Source organism: Elephantulus edwardii, unplaced genomic scaffold (assembly GCF_000299155.1).
Source record: "Elephantulus edwardii isolate Elephantulus edwardi_28Jun2011 unplaced genomic scaffold, EleEdw1.0 scaffold00072, whole genome shotgun sequence".
NCBI classification, from domain to species: domain Eukaryota; kingdom Metazoa; phylum Chordata; class Mammalia; order Macroscelidea; family Macroscelididae; genus Elephantulus; species Elephantulus edwardii.
Window position 1 is genome coordinate 10,165,559 of NW_006399822.1, and position 20,572 is coordinate 10,186,130.

The following is a 20,572-nucleotide window of genomic DNA, read 5'->3' on the forward strand; positions in this document are numbered from 1 at the left end:
GACAGAGTAGAAGTTCCCCACAGGAGATGGTCTAAGACTCTGAGCTCTGTCTATGTAAGGAAACCTGCATATCTCTGTGCCGTGGAGTAGCTGGTGAGTTCCAACCACAGTCTTTTCAATTAGCAGCCCTTAACCACAGCACCACCGGGGCTCCTTCCCAGCCACAGAGATCACACATAGCAACCACCACAGCTGATCCACTGGTAGTGACCAACGACAAATCAGAATAAGGACGTGCACTTTGAGAAGCTGCATTCTCATGTCTTCTCCTTGCCAAGCAGTGTTGTAAATGAAGAAGTGTGTTACATGGGATGAGGGCAAACATGAGAATCTTTCCTTCCATGTTTAGACCATTCTTTAGCTGCGAAGCAATGGCTGGTACTCATATTTCTTGCTCCTTTCCAGCTCCCTTAGAACTCTATTTTTTTTAAATAATCTATTTAGTTTGTTGCTGCTATTGTTGAGAATATACACAGCAAAGCATAGGCTAATGCAGCAGTTTCTGCATCTATATTTCAGTGACTTTTATTACATACTTTCCTTTGGATAATCGAACGTTTCAACCTTTTTTTTAGTTGCTGTGGTCACTATGTTCCTACATCAAAATATCTTTTCTTATTTTTTTATTTTATTTTATACTGGTTTATTTACAAAGTTCGAATACATTGTTTTTACACTAGTTAATTCCTATTTCCTTTACCCTCTCCCATCAAATTGAGAGATGCTATGAATAATACCCACCACCTGCCCATCCTCACCCTTCTGCTTCCACCCTTCTCCCTGCTTGGATCCTCATACTCATTCTACAATAAGGGTTTTATACAGTATTTGTCCTTATGGGACTGAGTTAGTTCACACAGCATAATGTTCTCTAGTTCCTCCAAAGTTAGGTAGTGATTTACAAAATCATTGCTCCTGCATACTGGGCAGTGTTCCATTTATTCCATTGTGTGAATGGACCATAATTTCTCTATCCATCTGATTGTGTTTGGGCATCTGGGCTATTTCCATGTTCTTGGGATGAAAACCAGTGTACTGGTCTCCTTTTGTGTCTCCGTTCTCATTTTATCAGTGTATATTCTGAGGACTGGAATATACGAAATTCAGAGCGTATGGAATTTCTATGTTCAGCTTTTTGAGGAAACACTAAACTTCCTTCCAGAGTGGCTATGCCGTTTTACTATCCCAACAACAATGTATAAGAGTTCCTATCTCACCACATCTTCTACAACATTTATTACTTTCTGTCCTGTTAAACTTTGCCACTGCTACTGGAGTGAAATGGTATCTCACAGTGGTTTTTATTTGCATCTCTCTTGTTGCCAGTGATTTGGAGCATACCCAGAGCTGACTCCCTATTGGTTTTCAGAGGCAGTAAATGACACAAAAGTGGTCATCTTTTTTTCAGGTAGATTCAAACCATGTGCCTCTGGGATTGTAGTACAGCTTCTTACCATTGTAACTGTCGTCGTTGTTTGCCGCCGAGTCGAGCGCGACTCATAGCAAGCCTGTGAACAAAAGGTCTGAAGCCCTTCCACAACCATCGCCATTTATCAAAGTTTAGAGTCCACTAGGCCACCAGATAATTACAATTATATTATCATGTAAATATCGAAATTTTATTTATATATACTAAATACTATCTAATACATATAAATGATCATATACATATATATATATATATATATATATACACACACACACGTTTGTGTGTGTGTGTGTGTGTATAAAATAGATATATTTTACCAGATAAGTTAAACTATCATTTTAAGAAGACTACAAGGGATATTTCTCATCTTATTTAATGTTTAAGACTATCTCACAGCAACAACTTAGGGGGGTTATTCCGCTTCCGTGGCTCCAGAAAATCTAAAGGCTATGAGAAGTTGAAATTCTGTCCTACATTCCCCTCTTTTGTTCAATAATCTTCTGCAAAATTTTTAATGAAAATGTTCCATTATGGCAGTTGAGCCCTGTCAAATTATTCTGCCCACATAGCTAAAGAAGCAGATAATTGCCATGGAGGCGATTAAGTCACTTATTCCATGTATTATTCCTATTCCTGACTCTCCTCTGCTGTCCCTTCAAGTGGATGGCTGTGCTTTTCAAGGATCTTATCATTAAATTACTTTCCTCAAAGAACACATAATATTGTTATTGTTATTGATTGAATGTGTTTTTTCTATAAATTGGAATTCCCACTTCTATACTGTTGTTCATAATCCTGTTTGAGAACAGAGTTTCGATGGTAGGTTAATGAGGCCATATCATTATAAGATGTGTCCCCAAATCTAATCACCTCTGAGTCATAAGAAGAGATTAGTAGGCAAATTGAGGAAGGCAGATGCCACAGGGCGATCACCAAATGATCAAGGAACAGAAGTGAAAAAGATACCAAGGTGTTTCTGTAGAGCTGCAAGAAAGTGAGCCTTCCCCTATTGCTGGTGCTCTGAATGTGAACATCTAGCCCCAGATTATAAGAAAATAACTTCTTCATCTTCGAAAGTGTTAGCTTGTGGTATTTCCACTACAAGAGCACAAGAAAGTGGAGCGGCTGTTGTATGCCGTAAGCTACACCTCTGGGTTGGTAGCGTGATTCCTTTTACCCAAAGGAAGCAGAGACGCCTGGGCCATGGCCCAGGGGCACCTGGACAGCAGCACAGCGCAGCAGTCATCTCAGGTCTGGGTGGTAGATTTGTACCCTTTAGGAAAGCAGGAAAAATTGGAGCCTCTCCAAATTTAGAAAATTAAGTGGTAGCACTCAATAGCACTCAACTGTTGTTGCTGTTGTTGTTGTTATGTGCCGTCGAGTCGTTTGCGACTCATAGCGACCCTATGTATAACAGCCCTAAACCGTGCTCTATCCTGTGCCAATCTCAATGCCTCTAACACACCTATACCGATTACGCCAGTCACTGAATCAATCCACCTCATAGAGGGTCTTCCCCTCCTGCGCTGTCCCTCTATTCTGCCCAGCATGATGTCCCTCTCTAAAGACCTGTCTCTCCTTACAACATGTCCAAAGTATGTCAGACGACACCCCTGAACAACGCTCAACTGTATTACAGATTTAAAATGTTTAGATTCTATCTGATTCAATCTCGATTTCCAGAAGTTTAAAGTTAGTCTGATGGTAAGTGATGGAGTGCCTGACTGTTATCAGAAAGGTCAGAAGTTTGAAACCCCTCTTTGGTAGAAAGGTTTGGTGATACGCTTCCATTATGATTGTGTTTTTGTTATTGATTGCCGTCGGGTCGAGCACGACTCATAGCGACCCTATGGACAAAAGACCTGAAGCTTTTCTACAACTAGCGTCATTTCTCAAAGTTCATAGAGTTTCAGGAGGCGTGTTGTTTAGGGAGTGGATGCCACTCCTGCTTCCAATCCATTATGATCCCAGCCTAGAAAACCTGCTGGGGCTTTTCCACTAGTGGGTCACAGAGTCACATTACGAGCTGAAATCGACTCAGTGACACACAGCAAAAATAACAAGAGACTAAAGACCATGGTGTGTGAGGTCATTACAGATGCTTCCTTTGGAAAAGGAACCTTAGTAGCATATGTTTAACATGTTGGACTGATAACTGAAAGGTCAGCAGTTTGAATCCACTGGTCACCTGTACAAGGGACATGGACAGTCTCCTCCCATAAAGATGGAGACCAAAAGGAGTGTCTCTCTGAGTTGGAATCAACTGGACAGCAGTAGGTGGGTTAGTTAGGAAATGCTACAAGTCAAGGATTAGAGCATCTTCTAAAGAGATTCTGTTTTCTAAGGAGACGTGCCACAAAGTAGGGCATTGCACAGACACAGCACATGATCACACAATCGAGACTCCAAGGGTGATGAAGAAAGAATGAAATGATCACAGTAGATCGTGAACAGTGATACCCCTGCAGCCATGTTTCAAATCCTGTATGCTCTCAGGACCCTTAACTAAGAGTCTTTTTACTATTTAAACGTGATTGTGCTTCCTGATGGTTCTACAATCATTCATTTAGAAACAAGAACTGTAAGAGGCAGATTTTTTTTTTTGGCAATTTTTCATTAGCTAGTTTGTCATTGGCTGTATTGATCTTTCCCATCAGTCTATAAACACTATGGGAACACTTTTTGTTTTATCAACCATGGTGTCTGCAGCACCATAGCATGAAGCTTGGCAAAACATGTCAAGAACAAGCATTTGTTGAAGAAATGAGGGAAGGAACAAATGGACAGACATACAGATGAGGACTACATGTTATGTAGACTAGAGTTCTTTCTTGAGAATTCCCCTTTTCTGGGTCTAGGGGGCAGGGAGTCCTTCATCGCCTGTGCGCTGCTTTTACAACTCAGTAAACTGTAGACAACTACAAGATAATTGTAGATAATCACAGGGTGGCCTCACTGGTAAGAAGCTATGCTGCAGTCCTGAAGGCACACAGTTCAAATCCATTAGCTGTTCCACGGGAGGAGAATGGGCAATCTCCTCCCGTGTGGTTAACTGTCTCTGAAAAACCACTGGAAGGTTCTGATTTGATGACACACAACAACAACAGCATGTACAATGTAGGGAGTTGTGGTTGCTGAGGGGTTAGGAGCTGCACTGCCAACTCAAAGTCACATGGCTCGAATCCACCAGCTGCTCTGACGGTGAACGATGGGCCATTCTTCCTGTGTGCTTTACTGCCTCTGAAAATGCACGAAGGGACAGGTAAGACTAAGTTCCTACAACCACGAAGGATAAGAGATGTTGCCCTATTTGAAATCTATCAAGGTAGCCTGGGACAGATCAGATGGAAATACAGAGAAAGAGATGAGGGCTTAGTGACTCAGTAGATTCTTGTTTTCTGTTCTAGAGACTGAGATTCATTCCCAGTCAGTGCACCTCAAGTTCAGCCACCACTTATCATCAGTGGAGGCTTCCACGTTGAAATGTGAATGAATTTCTGTAGTGTCCAGACCAGGAAGAACTAGGAAGAAAAATATGACAATGTACTTTTGAAATTCAGCCAACAGTGTGAAGGAAATCAATCCTGAGGAGGTTTCAAGACTGTACTCCATTGTTCATGGAATTGTCATAATTGGCAAGGTAACTCGATGGAAGATGCTGAAACTTGATTTTGAATCAAGGAGACCCAATGCACATTATCCAGTCTTGTATGATTTTCACAATCTCAGCTGTGCTTAGAACCCATTGTTGCAATCACTGTTTCAATATATCACACAGAGGGACTTTCGTCTTCTTCACTGACCCTCCACCTTTCCCAGCATGATGTTCCTTCCCCAGGAATGCCTGACAACAGGCCCAAAGTATGGGATGACATTTCAGTAGATAGATCTACACTAACAGAAACACAGACCTGAAGGTCAGGGACCACTCATTCACAGAAATGGATTCTGAAAAACCAGATGCATGTGGGTGTGTGGTTATGATACGGGGAAGGAAGCTCACAGCTAGGAGCCCTGGAGTTTAGAGAGTGACTAACACGCCTTCTCATCCTCCCTTCCCCATCTCCTCTCCTCTTCCCCTCCACCAACCCCCCACCTCCTTTCCCTCAAAAAGACAGAGAAAGACTTTGGCTCTGGAATGCTACAAATCTTCTCTGAGGAGAGGAGGGGTAGGCCTTTAGGATTTTATGACTCTTAGAATGTAAGCAAATATTTCTGGTGGAGATAAGCCTTTAAATCTCTCCAGAGTCATTCACTATTTCTAACTCCCAAGACATATTTATATTTACTCATCCTCCAGCTTGAGTTGCCAGATTTTTTTAGCTTAGAAAGCAAGGCATTGTCTCTTTCCAACACGTCATTCTTTCCACTACCAGTGGTGTGGAGGCTGGACAAGCAGAAGAGTCTGCACTGGGCAGGGAAGCTGGGGAAAGACTCTAAACCATTGCCAGCAAGTCAGTTCAGACTCTTGGCTGCTCCTCGTGTGTCAGAGTAGAACTGGGATCCACAGTGTTTCCAACAGCTATGATTTTCAGAAGGGTGGAGTGTCAGCATACGAGAGGACACCCTCAACAAGACAGATTGACACAGTGACCGTGACAATGGGCTCAAGAATATCAGAGATGCGGAGGACAGCTCGGGATAGGGCAGGGTTCAGGTCTAATGTTCGTAGAGCTGCTAAGAGTCATAGTTGACTCAAGGGCACACAACAACAACAACAACAACATGATTTTTGGAAGATCACCGGTAAGTCTTTCATCCAGATGTCTCTGGATGGGTTCAAACCAACAGCATTTCAGTTAGCAGTTGAACTCATCAGCCATCTGTACTACTCCTTTTCAACTCTTTTCTAAAGAGAAGAAAATATTTCCCCTCCAGAAGATGCACATCAGACTTAGCAAAGCAGAGGATCATTGAAAAAGAGGAAGCGCCTCAATGAGATGGATTAACGTAGTAGCTGCAAGAACGGGTCCCGGCACAGTCGTTAATGTGAGGCTGGCACAGGACGTCATGCTTCATTCAGTTGCACGCACGGTGGGTAAGAGTGGGAATCAGTTAGCAAGGACCTAACAACGACGTGCAAGAAGTGGCTCTTATCTCCTTTTGCACAATCCTTTTAATATCCTTAAATCCTCACTAGTCTTCATGATGCAGATGACACAACCTTGCTTGCTAAAAGTGAGGAGGACCTGAAGCGCTTACTGCAGAAGACCAAAGACTACAGCTTTCCATATCAATTACATCGCAACATCAAGAAAATAAAATTTCTCACCACTAGATCATAGGTAGCATCATAATAGATGGAGGACAGATTGAAAAAGTCAACAACTTTATCCTGCTTGGATTCACGGTCAATACACTTGGGACTGGCAATATGGAGGTCAGGAGGAGAATTGCACTGGGAAAGCTTGCAGTCAGGGATGTTTGCAAATTATTAAGGAGCAATGATATCAGTTTGAGGACTTAGGTACACCTGATTAGGGCCACAGTCTTTTCAATCACTTGCTATGCACCTGAGAGACGGGCAGTAAATAAGCATGACAGAAGAAGTGATGCCCTTGAGTTGTGGTTTTGGAGAAGATTATTGAAGAAGTCCATCTGACGGCCTGCCAGAAGAACAAACAGATATGTTTTTGGAGAAAGTGCGGCCAGAGTGCTGCTTCTTGGAGGCAAAGATGATATGTCATATACTATAGGCAAGCTGCTAAGAGAGGTTGTTCCTTAGGAAAGGACATCGTGCTTGGAAAGGTGGAAGGAGAGAAAGACCCTCAACCAGGCGGCTAGACAATGACCGCAGCAATGAACTCACGTGTGTCAGAGATTATGAGGATGGCCCAGGATAGGACAGGGTTCACATCTGTTGTTCTTGGAGTCGTTGTGGGTCATACTCGACTCAATGGCACCTAAGAACAAGCCATAATGGGATGAGACAATCCACGTTTTTCCAGAGTCGCTGGTGAAATGGAACTACCAGAGATGAAAACCCTTTGGGATAACAATGTGATTCACTGTGGACTAAACTCCAAGAACGCCTTAATGTGTAGAGCCTTGGCGGCATAGTGGTTTAGGCATTGGTCTGCTGGAAGATCAATGGTATAAACCCACCCGCCGCCCTGAAGGAGAGATGTGGCAATCTGCTTCGGTAAAGATGGGCTTTGGAAGCTTTTCTGGACAGTTTTGCACTGTTCTTCGAGGTCCCCATGAATCACCACCACTGGACAGCAGTGCGTTTGTTTGGGTTTTAATGTATAGATGCTTCTGTTCTTCAGATTCTCCTTTGACGCTAACTCTTTAATAATACATTAAGCAAAGTGCTAACGAAGTGTTAGATAGGTTTCACATTTCAATCACTATGAGGTGATGTGTTTACTCTGTATTTGAAAGTGATCCTTTAACAAATGCAAAAAAAAGTCATTAGGGTAAGGGGGCAGGGGGCTATGAGAAAGTAGAGATAGCTGATGTGGGCAGAAAAAGCGATGAAATTTTCCCAAATCCACCAAAAAAATAGAATGATGGTCTGAATCTACCGGTATCTCTCTCCCTGAAGAGATTTCTAATAATGCGAATTGTATATAAGCAACTGGGTAATTAAGGAGTTGATTTATCTCAGGCTGCTGCTCCGTGTGCGTGTGATAACAGTGTAAGGGGAAAACATGCTGCTTAAGCAGTATGACCGCACAGCCCGCCAAGGCTCCTGCTTAATAGCTGAGGGTGATGGATGTGATCAAGGCTGCGGGAGCAGGTGGGAAGTGCTGTGTCAAGAGAAGTGTGGAGGTGAGCGACGAAGCTTTCTGGAGCAAATCTTGCTAGAAACAGGCTGCATTTAAATAATCCCATTAGACATATGCCCTCATAGATCTGTTAAGAATGACTTGATCACTATTGAAATCTCTAAACTAAAACGAAGCAGTCTCTAAGTGGCTCAAAGGTCAACACACTAGACTGTGAAGTAAAAGGCTGAAGGTTCGAGTGTCCCCAGAGGCATCTCAGAACAAAGACCTGGAGATCTGCTTTTGAAAAGTCACAGCCACTCAAAGCTCTACGCTGATACACACGTAGGGTTCTCTGTAAGTGGGAAGTGATTCAACAATATCGTGGACATCCTTCCCAAAGGCAGATCCAAGGAGTCCCTATCTCAGAACCTTGTGGGGTAACTGATAATAGTACAGAGCTCCAGGCCTCTGATTCTAGACTTAAGTCCATGAAATTAAATCCACAAGTCTTGGAGTGCTGCAAGAGAAAGGGATGGACATAGACTATGGGGTTTCATCTCTTCAAAAGCTTGAAAGCTACTATTCATCTTCTTATAGAGTCATTGAATTGGTTTCTCTCCCCCTTCTATCCATTTCTCTCAACAGATATCAACATAGATAGTTGTTGTTAGGTGCTATTGAGTCGAGTAGGACTCATAGGGATGCAATGATCAGCCACCCTGAACCCTGCCCTACCCTGCGCCATCTCTCGTCGCTGAAGTCACTGTGTCAGTCTATCTCATTGGGGCTCTTCCTCTCCTTCACTGACCCTCCAGCTTTCCAAGCACGATGTCCCTTTCTAAGGAATAGCATTGCTTAGCTACATGTCCCAAGTATGAGAGATGGGCTTTGCCATCTTTGCCTCCCAGGAGCATTCTGGCTGCACTTTTCCCAAGATAGACAAATAGATGCATAGAGAGAAAAAGACCTATACACACATCCATATATAATATTCTGATCTATAGATCCCTGACTCTCAGTCGTTGTCTCTGAGTAGAATTCTACTCATAACTGACTCCCTATCAGGTTTTTGGGGGGCTGTAAATCACTTAGGAGGAGACTGCCCATCTTTCTCCTATAGACTCGCTGGTGAATTCCAACCAACACAGAGGTGTGACTTGTGGGCTAGCAGTCCACCTCCCTAAAGACTATGCAACAGAGCTCTTTCATCTATTTAGACACAGACAAAGCTTACATTATACAGTATTTATCTGGTGATTAGCAATAGTTATCAATTTCGAGACTATTTCATTTTTAGAATCAAATTTTCTATCAATTCAGGTTGTATCTGTGGGAATCTAAATTTCGCAGAGATGCAGTGGCAAATTGTGAAATTCCATTCCACACTGGACACTTTACAGTAAACAAACAATTATCTATACAACACAATGTCTGAGCATGAGAAAGTTTCTAAAATTAGAAATATCTCTTTAAAGGGACAAAAGCAATGAACGACTGCTCATTATTATACACCTTACAACAATAACAACAGTCCCTGCGATTCACATGATCCTGTATGATTACGTTAAAATGACATTTAGAATACTCTGCTTAGAAAGGAGTTTTCTTTTTTAACAAGGTTTAAAATGCATCCACTCAAAACGAGATATTTGTGTGTGTGTATTTTAGTTTTTGGTACTTAGAGGCATTGACACACATACAGGATTATTTGTTCACTACTAATTCTTAACTAATAAACAGATTTTTTTAAAGCTACACATTTGCTTTCTCAGCACTTAGCTGGCTTTCACAATCGTTCTACTTGATTTATAGACATAGGAGCTATGTCAGGGGCTAAAGGCGATGAGACAATAATTGAAGGTAACATTTTCTAGTTGGTGGAAACTTTCAAGGTGAGAGAAAAGACACCAAAGTTTTAGTCACACTCTGTCCCTAATATAATTCAATAGTCTGTGACAATGAACATCCCGAGCCCTGGTTTCCTCATTTGCAAAAGCAGATCAATAAAGAGACTTTCTTTCTGCAATGTGTCTTGTTCATACCGGATTGTTATGCTCTGAGGTGTCACTTTTGTTGCAATATTTGTTTCAGAGTTCCTGGAAGTAGTTAGCCATTTCTTGGCTTTGTATCTGTGTCTTTTTGTTCTCAACAGCTGATGTAGCTACATTTCCTGAATGTCCTATTTTGTCAACAATTCTTTATTAGTCTTTACTGAACCACCTTGGATCTCTGCACATTAATTACTTCCTGTCTTGGTGGTCTGGTCCCCTGACCTACCTCTATTTGGTTTCATTTCACAACCCTAGTTCTAGTTCAGGTGAGGAGCACTGGTGACTGAGTGGAAAGAAGCTGTGTTGTATTCTCAGTGGCACAGGGTTTGAAGCCACCATGTGCTCCATGGGAGAAGGATGGGCAATCTCCTCCCATGCAATTCACGGTCTCTCAAAACCCACTAGCGGGTCAGCTATGCATTGATTCCTACTTAATGGCACACAACAACAAACAATGAGTTCTAGTTCATTAACTAATGGAACCTAATGGGTAGGGAGTTACACTGCCAACTCCAAGGTCAACAGTTCAAATCAACAAGCAGCTGGCTCCAAGGAAGAGAGAGGTGCTGTCTCCTCTCATGTGATTTACAACCTCAGCAGGAAGAGTCATTTGCTAAAGGGCCAGCTATGAGTCAGTTCTGATTTGACTGCAATGAGTTTGGATTTTTTTAGTTCAGGGTATTTTGGAATTTGTTCTTTCACTCTAAATATCTTTAAAACCTCATGTCATCCCTAAAGACATCTTTTCTAGTAACTTCTTCTCCCTACTAAAAAATTCTGCTGCCAGGTTTTACTACTAGCCTGCAGTGTTTAGGATTATACATAATTAAATGCTGTGTCTGACTTATGGCATATTCCACTTACAGCAAGCCACAGTTAAGACAATCTGTCTTGTGATTTGTTTTATCATTAATAATATATGTATTAAAATACATCTGTAAATTTATACGTAATGTCTCCAACTCTGAGGCAAATAAAGGTAGGATTTCTAAAGAAAGATGATAATAGGTTATGAAACCTTCAAAAATGAGCTATTCAACTTAACATTGGAATAGTCTTATGATGGAGTCAGCAGAATGGGACCCCATCATCATTCAGAGACTACAAGTAGAAAGCAACCCTAGTTCCCACATTCAACTACATACTCAACGTCTGAACTCCTGGTCTCTCCCCTCAAGTCTTCATCTTCTATCAAAACTCTAACAATGGTAAAACTCGACCACTCCAGTTGTTTAACACAAACTATGTTGATACTTTCATTGGCTCATACAGGAAACAGTAAACACGACTAACCCATCCCCACTTGTATTGCTATTATTTGAGGCAAGTGACTATCATTAACTTTTGCCTGAACTCTTTTCTGACTTGCAATGGCTTCCTTCAGTTTCTCTCTCTTTTCTAGCTCACACCTAGATAGGAGTTTCCCAACACAGAAACAACTAAAAAGACTTAAGAATTTTCCATAAGATCTCCAATGCCTTTCCACTCTCCCCACTCGATTCCACTACATTACCCTTACCCGAGTGACTCCATTCACACTAGACTTGCTGTTGTCTCCTAAACACACCTGGAACGTTCCCATCGTAGACCCTGACATATGCCTTCCTCTGCCTGGAAGGTTCTTACCCCAAATATTCAAGTATCTGGTTCTTCAAGCATTACATCGAATGTCACTTGCTCAGTTTAGTCTTTTTAAAGTAGAAATTTTAAGAAGTAAATCCACTTCCAATCACCTCCTGCTACAGTATACCATTATCCTCTTCTGCTGCCTAAGACTTTGACTTCCAAACATAGCATCACAGTACCTTCATTTAATGATGGAAATGTTCCACATTTGCATTGATCGAGACATGCACTCCTAGCAACAAATGGCCATCAAGCACTTGAAATGCGGTAAGTGAAATTGTAAAACTGAACATCTAATTGAATAGAAATTTTTAATTTAATGTACCCAAATTAATTTAATCTCATTGATTGTGTCTCCTTTAAACTAGGGTTTCTAATTCTTCCATCTTAGACAGTACAATTCAGCTGGAATTTGTGTGTGTGCTGATGAAATAAATCTCTCTGTCCCCCTGTCCTCATTGGTCTATTTGTTTTTCCTTCTGGGATAAAAAAACCACAACAGCCCATATTATTTTGCTTAGACTATTTGTAGAATGTATTTGTCTCTGACACAGTTAAATCTTCTAACTTTGCTCTTCAACATTGATTTGGTTTTTCTAGTTCTTTTTGTATATGCTCATAAATTTTAAAATCCATTTGCCAATTTTCACCAAAACCAACCAACCAACCAACCAATTATCAATCAAAAGCTCTGTTGGAATTTAACTCAGGTTTGCACTAAATCAACATCTCGTTGGGAAGAACTGTCATTTATACAACATAGAGCTAATCAGTCAAAGTCTTATGTTTAGGAATTTAATTTCTCTCAAGCACATTGATTTTTATCTTAATGGAAGACTTGAGCATTTTTCACTAAAGTTATTCCTATGTTTTTGAGATTTTTTTAATACTACTGAAAATGGAATAGTTTAGAATTTTATTTTTTTAATTGTTTTTTGCTGGTACCCAGAACCAACTTTAACTTTATATTAATTTTATAACCAGTGACCTTCTAAATTTTAATAGTTTTATTACTTAGGACAGTTTTAATACATAATCAGGTCATCTATAAATTATGGGAATTTTCACTGTATCTATCTATCTCTCATTAATAACCTTTTCTTGTATTATTGTGCTAGTGAAAGCTTTCAACACAGTGGTGAACAGAAATATCCTTGCATGATTACTGATATGCAGGAGGAAGTTTTCAATATTTCACCAAAAATTGTGATATCTTCTATTGGTTTTTCATGGATACCCTTTCCCTTCCATTTGCAAATTATTACATTTTCTTTATTTTTTTATAAACAGAGGCTGAATATAATCCACTTCATTTTCTGTGCTGATTAAATCTTATGTAAATTTATGTAAGTAAATAATTCAAGAATAAATAAGTTTTCTATTTACACAAACTTAAATAATAAAGGTTGTTCCAAGCTTTCATGTGTTTCAATCTACTCAGAGAAATCACTAGTATTTGTGTTTCAGCACAAATTAGAAACCTTTATTATTATACACACACAATCAGGAGAAGTGTGTGTGAGGGTTGTATTTGTTCACCCTACTCATTCATCTTGCATGCTAAGCAAATAATCTGAAAAGCGGTACTGTAAGAAGAAGCGTATGGTATAGGACTGGAGGAAGATTCATTATTGCTCTGTGATACACGCCACCTTCCTTGCTAAAGTGAAGACTTGAAACACTTATTCATGATGATCAAAGACTAAAGCCTTCAGTCTGCATTATACTTGAGCATAAAAAACAAACAAACACATCCTCACAACGGGGCCAATATACAACATCACGATAAATGGAGAAAAGATTTAGGTTTCAAAGACTGATAGTCAGGTTGGAGTTTTCTCAAAAAGGTAAAAAAATGAAATCCCATTTGACCCAGCTATTCTACTACGAGGAATATACTTCGAGGAAATGAGAGCTGAGACACAAACAGATGTACATACACCTGTGGTTACTGCAGCACTATTCACAATAGCAAAGAGGGAGAAGCAGTCCAACGGCCCATGAACAAACAAATGAATACAGAAACTGTGGTAAATTTACACACTGGAATACTATGCAACACTGAGTAATAATGAAGTACTCATGAAACACTGCACAGCACAGACAGATCTAGAGAGCATTATGTTGAATGAAATGACTCAGTCACAAAAGGGCAGATACTGTAGAAGACCTCTACTGGGAAAATAGGAGGGTGACTGTGGCATGGAGCAATGAGAGAGCAGAAATAGAACAGATGGACAATGAACAGGGTAAGGGATCAGCAGAAAGAAGGATCCACGTGGAACAAGTGGACAAATGGATAAAATGTGTATCACAATTAACAACTCAGAAGAGGAAATGCATGACTGACCATATGGGGATGAGGAAGAGGAGACGGGGCGGGGGGGTGGAGGAAAAGAAGAAGAAAAGAAAAATGCTAGGGAAGCAGAGATTACTGGATAGATGGGTTAGGGTAGGGTGAAAGGATAGGCAGGAACAGTGAAGATTTGATGGGACATTGTGATAATTATGGATAAATTGTAATCAATGCTATAAAAGAAATATATATATGAATAATTGAATGACAACCAATACAAACACTCCATTTACTCTGGTCCACAATCAACACCAAAGGGAACAGCAGCCAAGAAATAAAAGTATTCTATCAGACAAATGTAGTGCAAAACATTTCTTCCAAGTGCTAAAAGCAACGATTAGGAGTTGGAGACTAAGATGCACTTGACCCAAGGCATTGCATTTCAATCAAGGGAAACTGATCAATGAGAAGGGAAGACCAAATAAGATTTGATGCCAGTGAATTATGGTGTTGACAGTGAACATGAAATGTACCTGGGACTACCAGAAAAATTAACAAACCTGACTTAGATGAATGACAGCCAGAAAACTCTTTAGAAGGAAGGATGGTGAAACTCTATCTCATGTACCTTGGTCATGTTATGGAGAGAGACTAGTCCCTAGAGAAGGGCTTCATGCTTGGGGAGGTAGAGGGTCTGGGAAAAAGAGGAAGGCTCTCGATGAGATGATTGAAGACAGTGGCTCCCACTATGGCCTCAAATAGAACAATGACTACAGGAGTAGGTGGTGCTCACTTCGGCTGCATGCAGGGCAACTCTGATTTGGGATTAACCCAATGACACCCAGTGACAACAATACAAATCACATGTACAATAATAAGGAATTACAATTTCAAACCATCACATTCTTAAACAAGAAACATGCTTAAAAAGATTGACATTCCATCTTTCTACTGAACAATAAACATTCTAATCAAGTTGCAATTAGGCCACCTTTTGATTTGTTTCCTTTTACATCTCTGTATTCAAGTATGCATGCAGATTTAACTGTGAAATGATAGATGATTAACTCACCGGTCATGTTGCAATATGCAAGAAATGGCCCCAGGGGACCACTTCCATCTGAGTCTATATAGTAAAACCCTGAAGTATTTCCGCTGTGTTTATAGGCTTCACATGACTGCTCATAGATAGCTGTAAGGAAAAAGATCATCTTAAATGAAATAAGTAAAAAATGAGTCCCTGAAGCCTTAATTTGGACACCAAATACTCCAAGTCTTGAAATTTAGTATATACATTACAGACCAAGAATAAAAATACAACATATTTGAAAATATAAAACTTCTTTTAATATGGTCGAACTAGATTCACTTAGAGTTAAAAGACAAAGCATGAGACTGTATTTTATGACATTTATTTTTACACTTCAAGGCAGAAGAAGATAGGAGCTTAAATGTTAAGGCACTTATGAATATAATGGGATATCTTTATCTTGCAACATCCATTTTGCAATTTCTAATTCCATTCTCACCTTTTTAATAGGGAACATCTGAAAAAAAGTAAGTATCATCTCCTTAAACAAGCAACTCTATCCAACACAATAGAAAAGTTTCGAATGAAAGTTGTAACTATACTTTATTCTCATATATGATTTGTAGGGCATATTTTTCTCATAAAAATAGCATGGTTTCAAAAGCTTCTCATGAATAATTTTAAAATAAGTTTCAAAAGGAATGTTCTCAAATGCTTTGAAATGAGAAGTCTGAGCAGAAGATAAAGGCCTTCAGTTGGTCTCAATATATTTTGATCTTTAATGGGATGCCTTTGGTTATCGAAATTGTGGGGTTTTGTGTGGGGCTTTTTTGCACAAGGTTTGATAGCAACACCTCTGCAGAAGACATACTTTTTTTCTGAACACATACATGGGTCAAATGAACCAATAATTTTCAGTAGGTACCTTTAAATTCCCTGAAATGAGAAACATTGTCCATATTCTTCCCAAAATGCATTTGAAAGTTTTGAAAAATCATTTGAGCAAGTGTTTGAGCTCTGGTGGCCTAGTGGCGAGGAGTTGCGAAGCAGTCCTGAAAGCACACTGTTCGAGGCCACCAGCTGCTCGGTGAGAAGTATGGGCAATCTCCTCCTGTCTCTAGCTGCCTCTGAAAACCTGCTGGAGGGTCAGCTATGGGTTGGTTCCAACTTGACGGTACACAGCAACAAGTGCTTTTACACAGCATGAATTAATGTAGTTAATTTGCACAATGTTTTTTTAAAAGTGAAATAAGACTTTCATTCTCACTCTTTCACCATCTGATGGTTTCATTTGTTTTAATCACACATTACACCAGAGCTAACTCAGTGGCCACCGAGTTCATTCTCACTCAGTTTCTCCCTGGGGGTTAGACTAGAGCTGAACTCCACAGGGTTTTCAGTGGCTACAATTTTTTTCAAAGCAGATGTACAACTCTTTCTTCTGAAGTACCTCTAGGTGGATTTGAACCACTAACCTTTGGGCTAGTGATCAAGTGCTTACCATCTATGCTGCCCAAGGGCTCCTATTATATATTACAGAGATGGATATATATATATACACACACACACAACTGTTTTCCAGTTATAGTTTGTGCCAGTTAAATAAGCATGTAAATAGTCCCTTTTGAAATTCCTCCATCAGGAGTTCTGGTAGTATACCGGTTAAGCACTTGGCTACTAATCAAAAGGTCGGTGGCTCAAATCTATCAGCATCTCCATTGAGAGAGCTCTACTCTGTCCCTTAGTGTTAGGTTGGAATAGACTCCATGCCAACACTTCGTAAATATAAATAGAGGGGGGGGGGAGAGAGAGAGAGAGAGAGAGATATACAGTGTTGGCACGGAGTCTATTCCAACTTATAAATGGCCTTGAAAGAGGTTGGCAGGGCGCGTGCGCGCGCGCGCACACACACACACACACACACACACACACACCCCTTTAATATGAGGGCTGGCACTGGACAAAATAAGCACCTGGACAAGAGCAACCAGTAGATTTTTGCTTTAATGCACATAGTTTGAGTTTCATTGACCAGGGTTTAGTGTGGCATTTTCCTAGTCAAGCCTTCTTTTCTGCTCCTCATTCTCCTCATGCTAAAGTCGTAATATTGTTGTTATATGCCCCTGAATCAGAACCGGCTCATAGCTGACCCTCCAGTAGGCTTTTCTGAGACACTAAGTCATAAAGAAGGAGACTGCTCATTTCTGTCCTGAGGATTCTAACTGCATGCCTTTGGGTCATCAGTGTAACTTCTTACCGCCAGGTCCCCAGAGCCCCCTAAGGTTGTAATGCTGCTGTTGTTGCTGGACCCTGTGGGGTCAAGCATGACTCAGAACCTGAACCCTATAACCAGCTCCGTCACCCTGGCCCCATTGCTCAGAATGACTATTTGCAAGGATATGCCTTTCAGCTCCATATGCATCAAGGATCTAAACAAATTTACTCAATGACTGATTCAAATCGTAGGCAGCAAATGAAAATAGCCTTTTAATTTCTCATCTGAGTTTTCCTCAGAGCTGCTGTGATTTCCTCAGAGCTGCTATGATTCTATGTACAAGTCATTGGTAATAATGAAAAATGAATGAGTATTTAATGAAAACCACACTAGTAGTTTTCTATTGTGATGCTTTAGTTAGGTGGGACACTGAGGATGGTATAGGATCTATGTCTGCAGCTGTCCAGGCCAGTATCTCTCGTTAAGTCTGTTTCTATATTATCCCTTTACTAGTGAAGTGTCCTGGCTCAGATCATGTGACCTCTGGTTACAGATGAGGCATTAAGAACAGCAAACATTAGGGGAGCTCTGGTGGCCTAGTGGCAAGGAGCTGCAACTACAATCCCAGAGGCGCATGGTTCGAATCCACCAGATGCTCTGCCGGGGAAGGAGGGACAATCTCCTCCTGTACAAGTCAGATCTGATTTGACGGTACACACACACAAAAAAATAATAAAAAAAGAAAATAAAGAACAGCAAACTTTCTTCATCAGATCATGCAGACACTTCCATGTGTGTAATCAATGAAGCCAGGGGAGCAACCGGATGCCGTGTTGGATGCATTTAAAAACAATGCTGGCAGAGACTCCTGACCAAGTGCTTTCAAATCTGAGTCAGGACATTTGAGAGTTCTCAGCTGAGACCCCAAGAATGGAAGCTGGGATTTCTGTCTGCATTCCAGCTGGAGTGCAAAGCCAGAGACTGGTGTAAGGGACCTGGGTGAGGAGACAGGGGACTGAAGGCAAAGCCACAGGAAGTAGGTTTAGAGTACAGGTCTTCCAGGAAAAATTAGTAGTGCTGTCCTAACATGAGACTAAATCGGGGCATTTCTTTTTTCTTTTTTTAAAATTTAGGTTATTTTTCATTTCAATGAACATCTACAGAGATTTTGGAATTCTGTTCATTCATTGTTGCACCCTTCTCCCCGCACAAACACCCCCCCCTCCCCGTTTGCTCCTCTCCTTGAAAAGCAAAAGAAAAACTCCCTCACTGGTACACAACCCACCCCCACTGCACCTCCCCAAACCCCACCCCCTACCCCCAAATATAATCCTCTGCAACCCTCATTGCATACTCCTACGATAAAAATAATGCCCTAAAATATAATACTTTTAGACTATTCTCTCCCCCATAGACTTCAATGCCGTAAACATATTTCATCCAGTTTTTCTTTCTAATGCGTCTTCTCCCCATGACATGTTCCTAAAGGTTTCGTATGGATGACTCATCAGAAAAGATCATTTCTAGCACCAGAAAAGGGTGCAGGAACCTGACTGCTAATGTTTGGATCATCATCTGCCTGAACTATTGGAGCAGGTTCAGGCAAGTGGATTAATATGTTTCTCTTGGTCAAACCAGAGGTGAGAATAGTACCTGCATCTTAAGGCTGTCTGCAGAATGAAAAGAGTTGACACTTACAAAGCACTAGATCAATGTATGGCATTCAGAAAGCATCCAATACAATCAGCTATTGTGAGGACTCTAACTGTTATCTACCACCCTCATGCCCACACCTTCACCAGACAGGACAAGAGGACTCGAGCATAAGCCAGTCTCTGTGCAACAATTAAGTCCCCACGCCGCAGTAACCTTGCCCCAGTCCATCTGGTGCTGTGTCTGAGAATATCTCTATTTAGATCAGTAAGAATCTGGTAACTGAGCGTGTTTCCATCCATGTCCAGGTTTCTAGGAAGCCTAAGAGTTAAAAAGTTGGTCCAGTTCAAATAAAAACAAGATCATGTAACGTGGTGTGCATTTCTATGTTATTTTCACTCTTTTGCTACCCTACACACGGGCTTCCCTGGCAAGTTCTACTATGCTCTTCTACCTTGTTTTCTATCATCTGTGTTGACCCCTCCATGGAATGAGGTGATTGACATAAACATAAACCGGATGCTACAGTGCAGAGCTGCCCATTCCAACAGGTGGGAGCGGGCGGGCACGCGTGCTCGCACACACCATCACCACCACCACCACCACCACCACCACCACCACCACAATGGAGATGGAAATGGCACAAGAGGGGCTGTGGATTCCGCTTACAGTTGTGGCAGGTGGCTCCCCGGTAGCCTGTACTGGTGCAGTCACAGTGGAAGGCGTTCCAGGACTGGGAGCACACGCCACCATGCTCGCAGTAGTTGGGCAAACACCTGGAAGAAGAAGCAGATCCAGCCATCACTGTTCACTTCCAGGTACCATAAAACATTCATCAGTGACCTCTAAACACGCTTCAAATCACTTATTAATCACAACAATTCACAAACCAAGAAGGCTCAGAGTAGCCAACGGTCATTCAGTCTGCCCTTAGAATACTTGAAATTCATCCAGTTTCAACTGATGCTCAAATGGTTGTCAGAACTTAACTTTCAACATGCCCCACTCCATTTTCCTTAAAGGCACAATATGATTTGATTCACTGCAAATAATATGAATTGATAATATAACATGAAAATATTCTAGCATCTTGAATTACTACAGTGTGTGAATATTAAAGGAAGGAGGAATTCTTCTTAAAAGAAGAAGAAAGAGGGAAAGGGAAGCGGGGGGTAAGGACATCTTTATCCAGTTAGCATTGTATGTCCAGGGGTGTTGAGACCTAGCATGTTGTTTTTAGGGCTAGTCAGCATGGTGACCCTCTACACAACCTCACAGTCTCAGTCCAGTCACCCTCACATTCGATGCTGCGTTTTAGTCCACTGTGGAAGTGACTGCAAATCACACTGAGGCTCTTAATTCTGACCTCTCCTTTACCAAACATGATGTACTTCTCTAGAAACAGGAGACGAAGCAAAGGTCCACAAAAGACAAGCCTTATGTCAATGGGCCCCAGAAGGCTGGGCCAAAGTCACAGGTGCTCCTACAACATTTTAGATTTTGAGAGGAATACAAGTAGACTCAACAGCTGCCCATCTTGGTCTGAAGTGTTCAGTTAG

General features: G+C 41.0%; 1 protein-coding gene across 2 annotated transcripts in view; it reads right to left on the minus strand.

Annotated features, from left to right (window-relative positions):
• CNTNAP4 (contactin associated protein-like 4) overlaps positions 1-20,572 on the minus strand; it is a 329,264-nt gene that overhangs the window by 85,956 nt on the left and 222,736 nt on the right. For both annotated transcript variants that reach the window (XM_006888821.1, XM_006888820.1), the window contains 2 exons: positions 19,683-19,789; positions 15,188-15,307 (listed from right to left, as the gene is read on the minus strand). In XM_006888821.1, the coding sequence (XP_006888883.1) occupies positions 15,188-15,307; positions 19,683-19,789 (227 nt within the window). The remainder of the gene's footprint in view (positions 1-15,187; positions 15,308-19,682; positions 19,790-20,572) is intronic.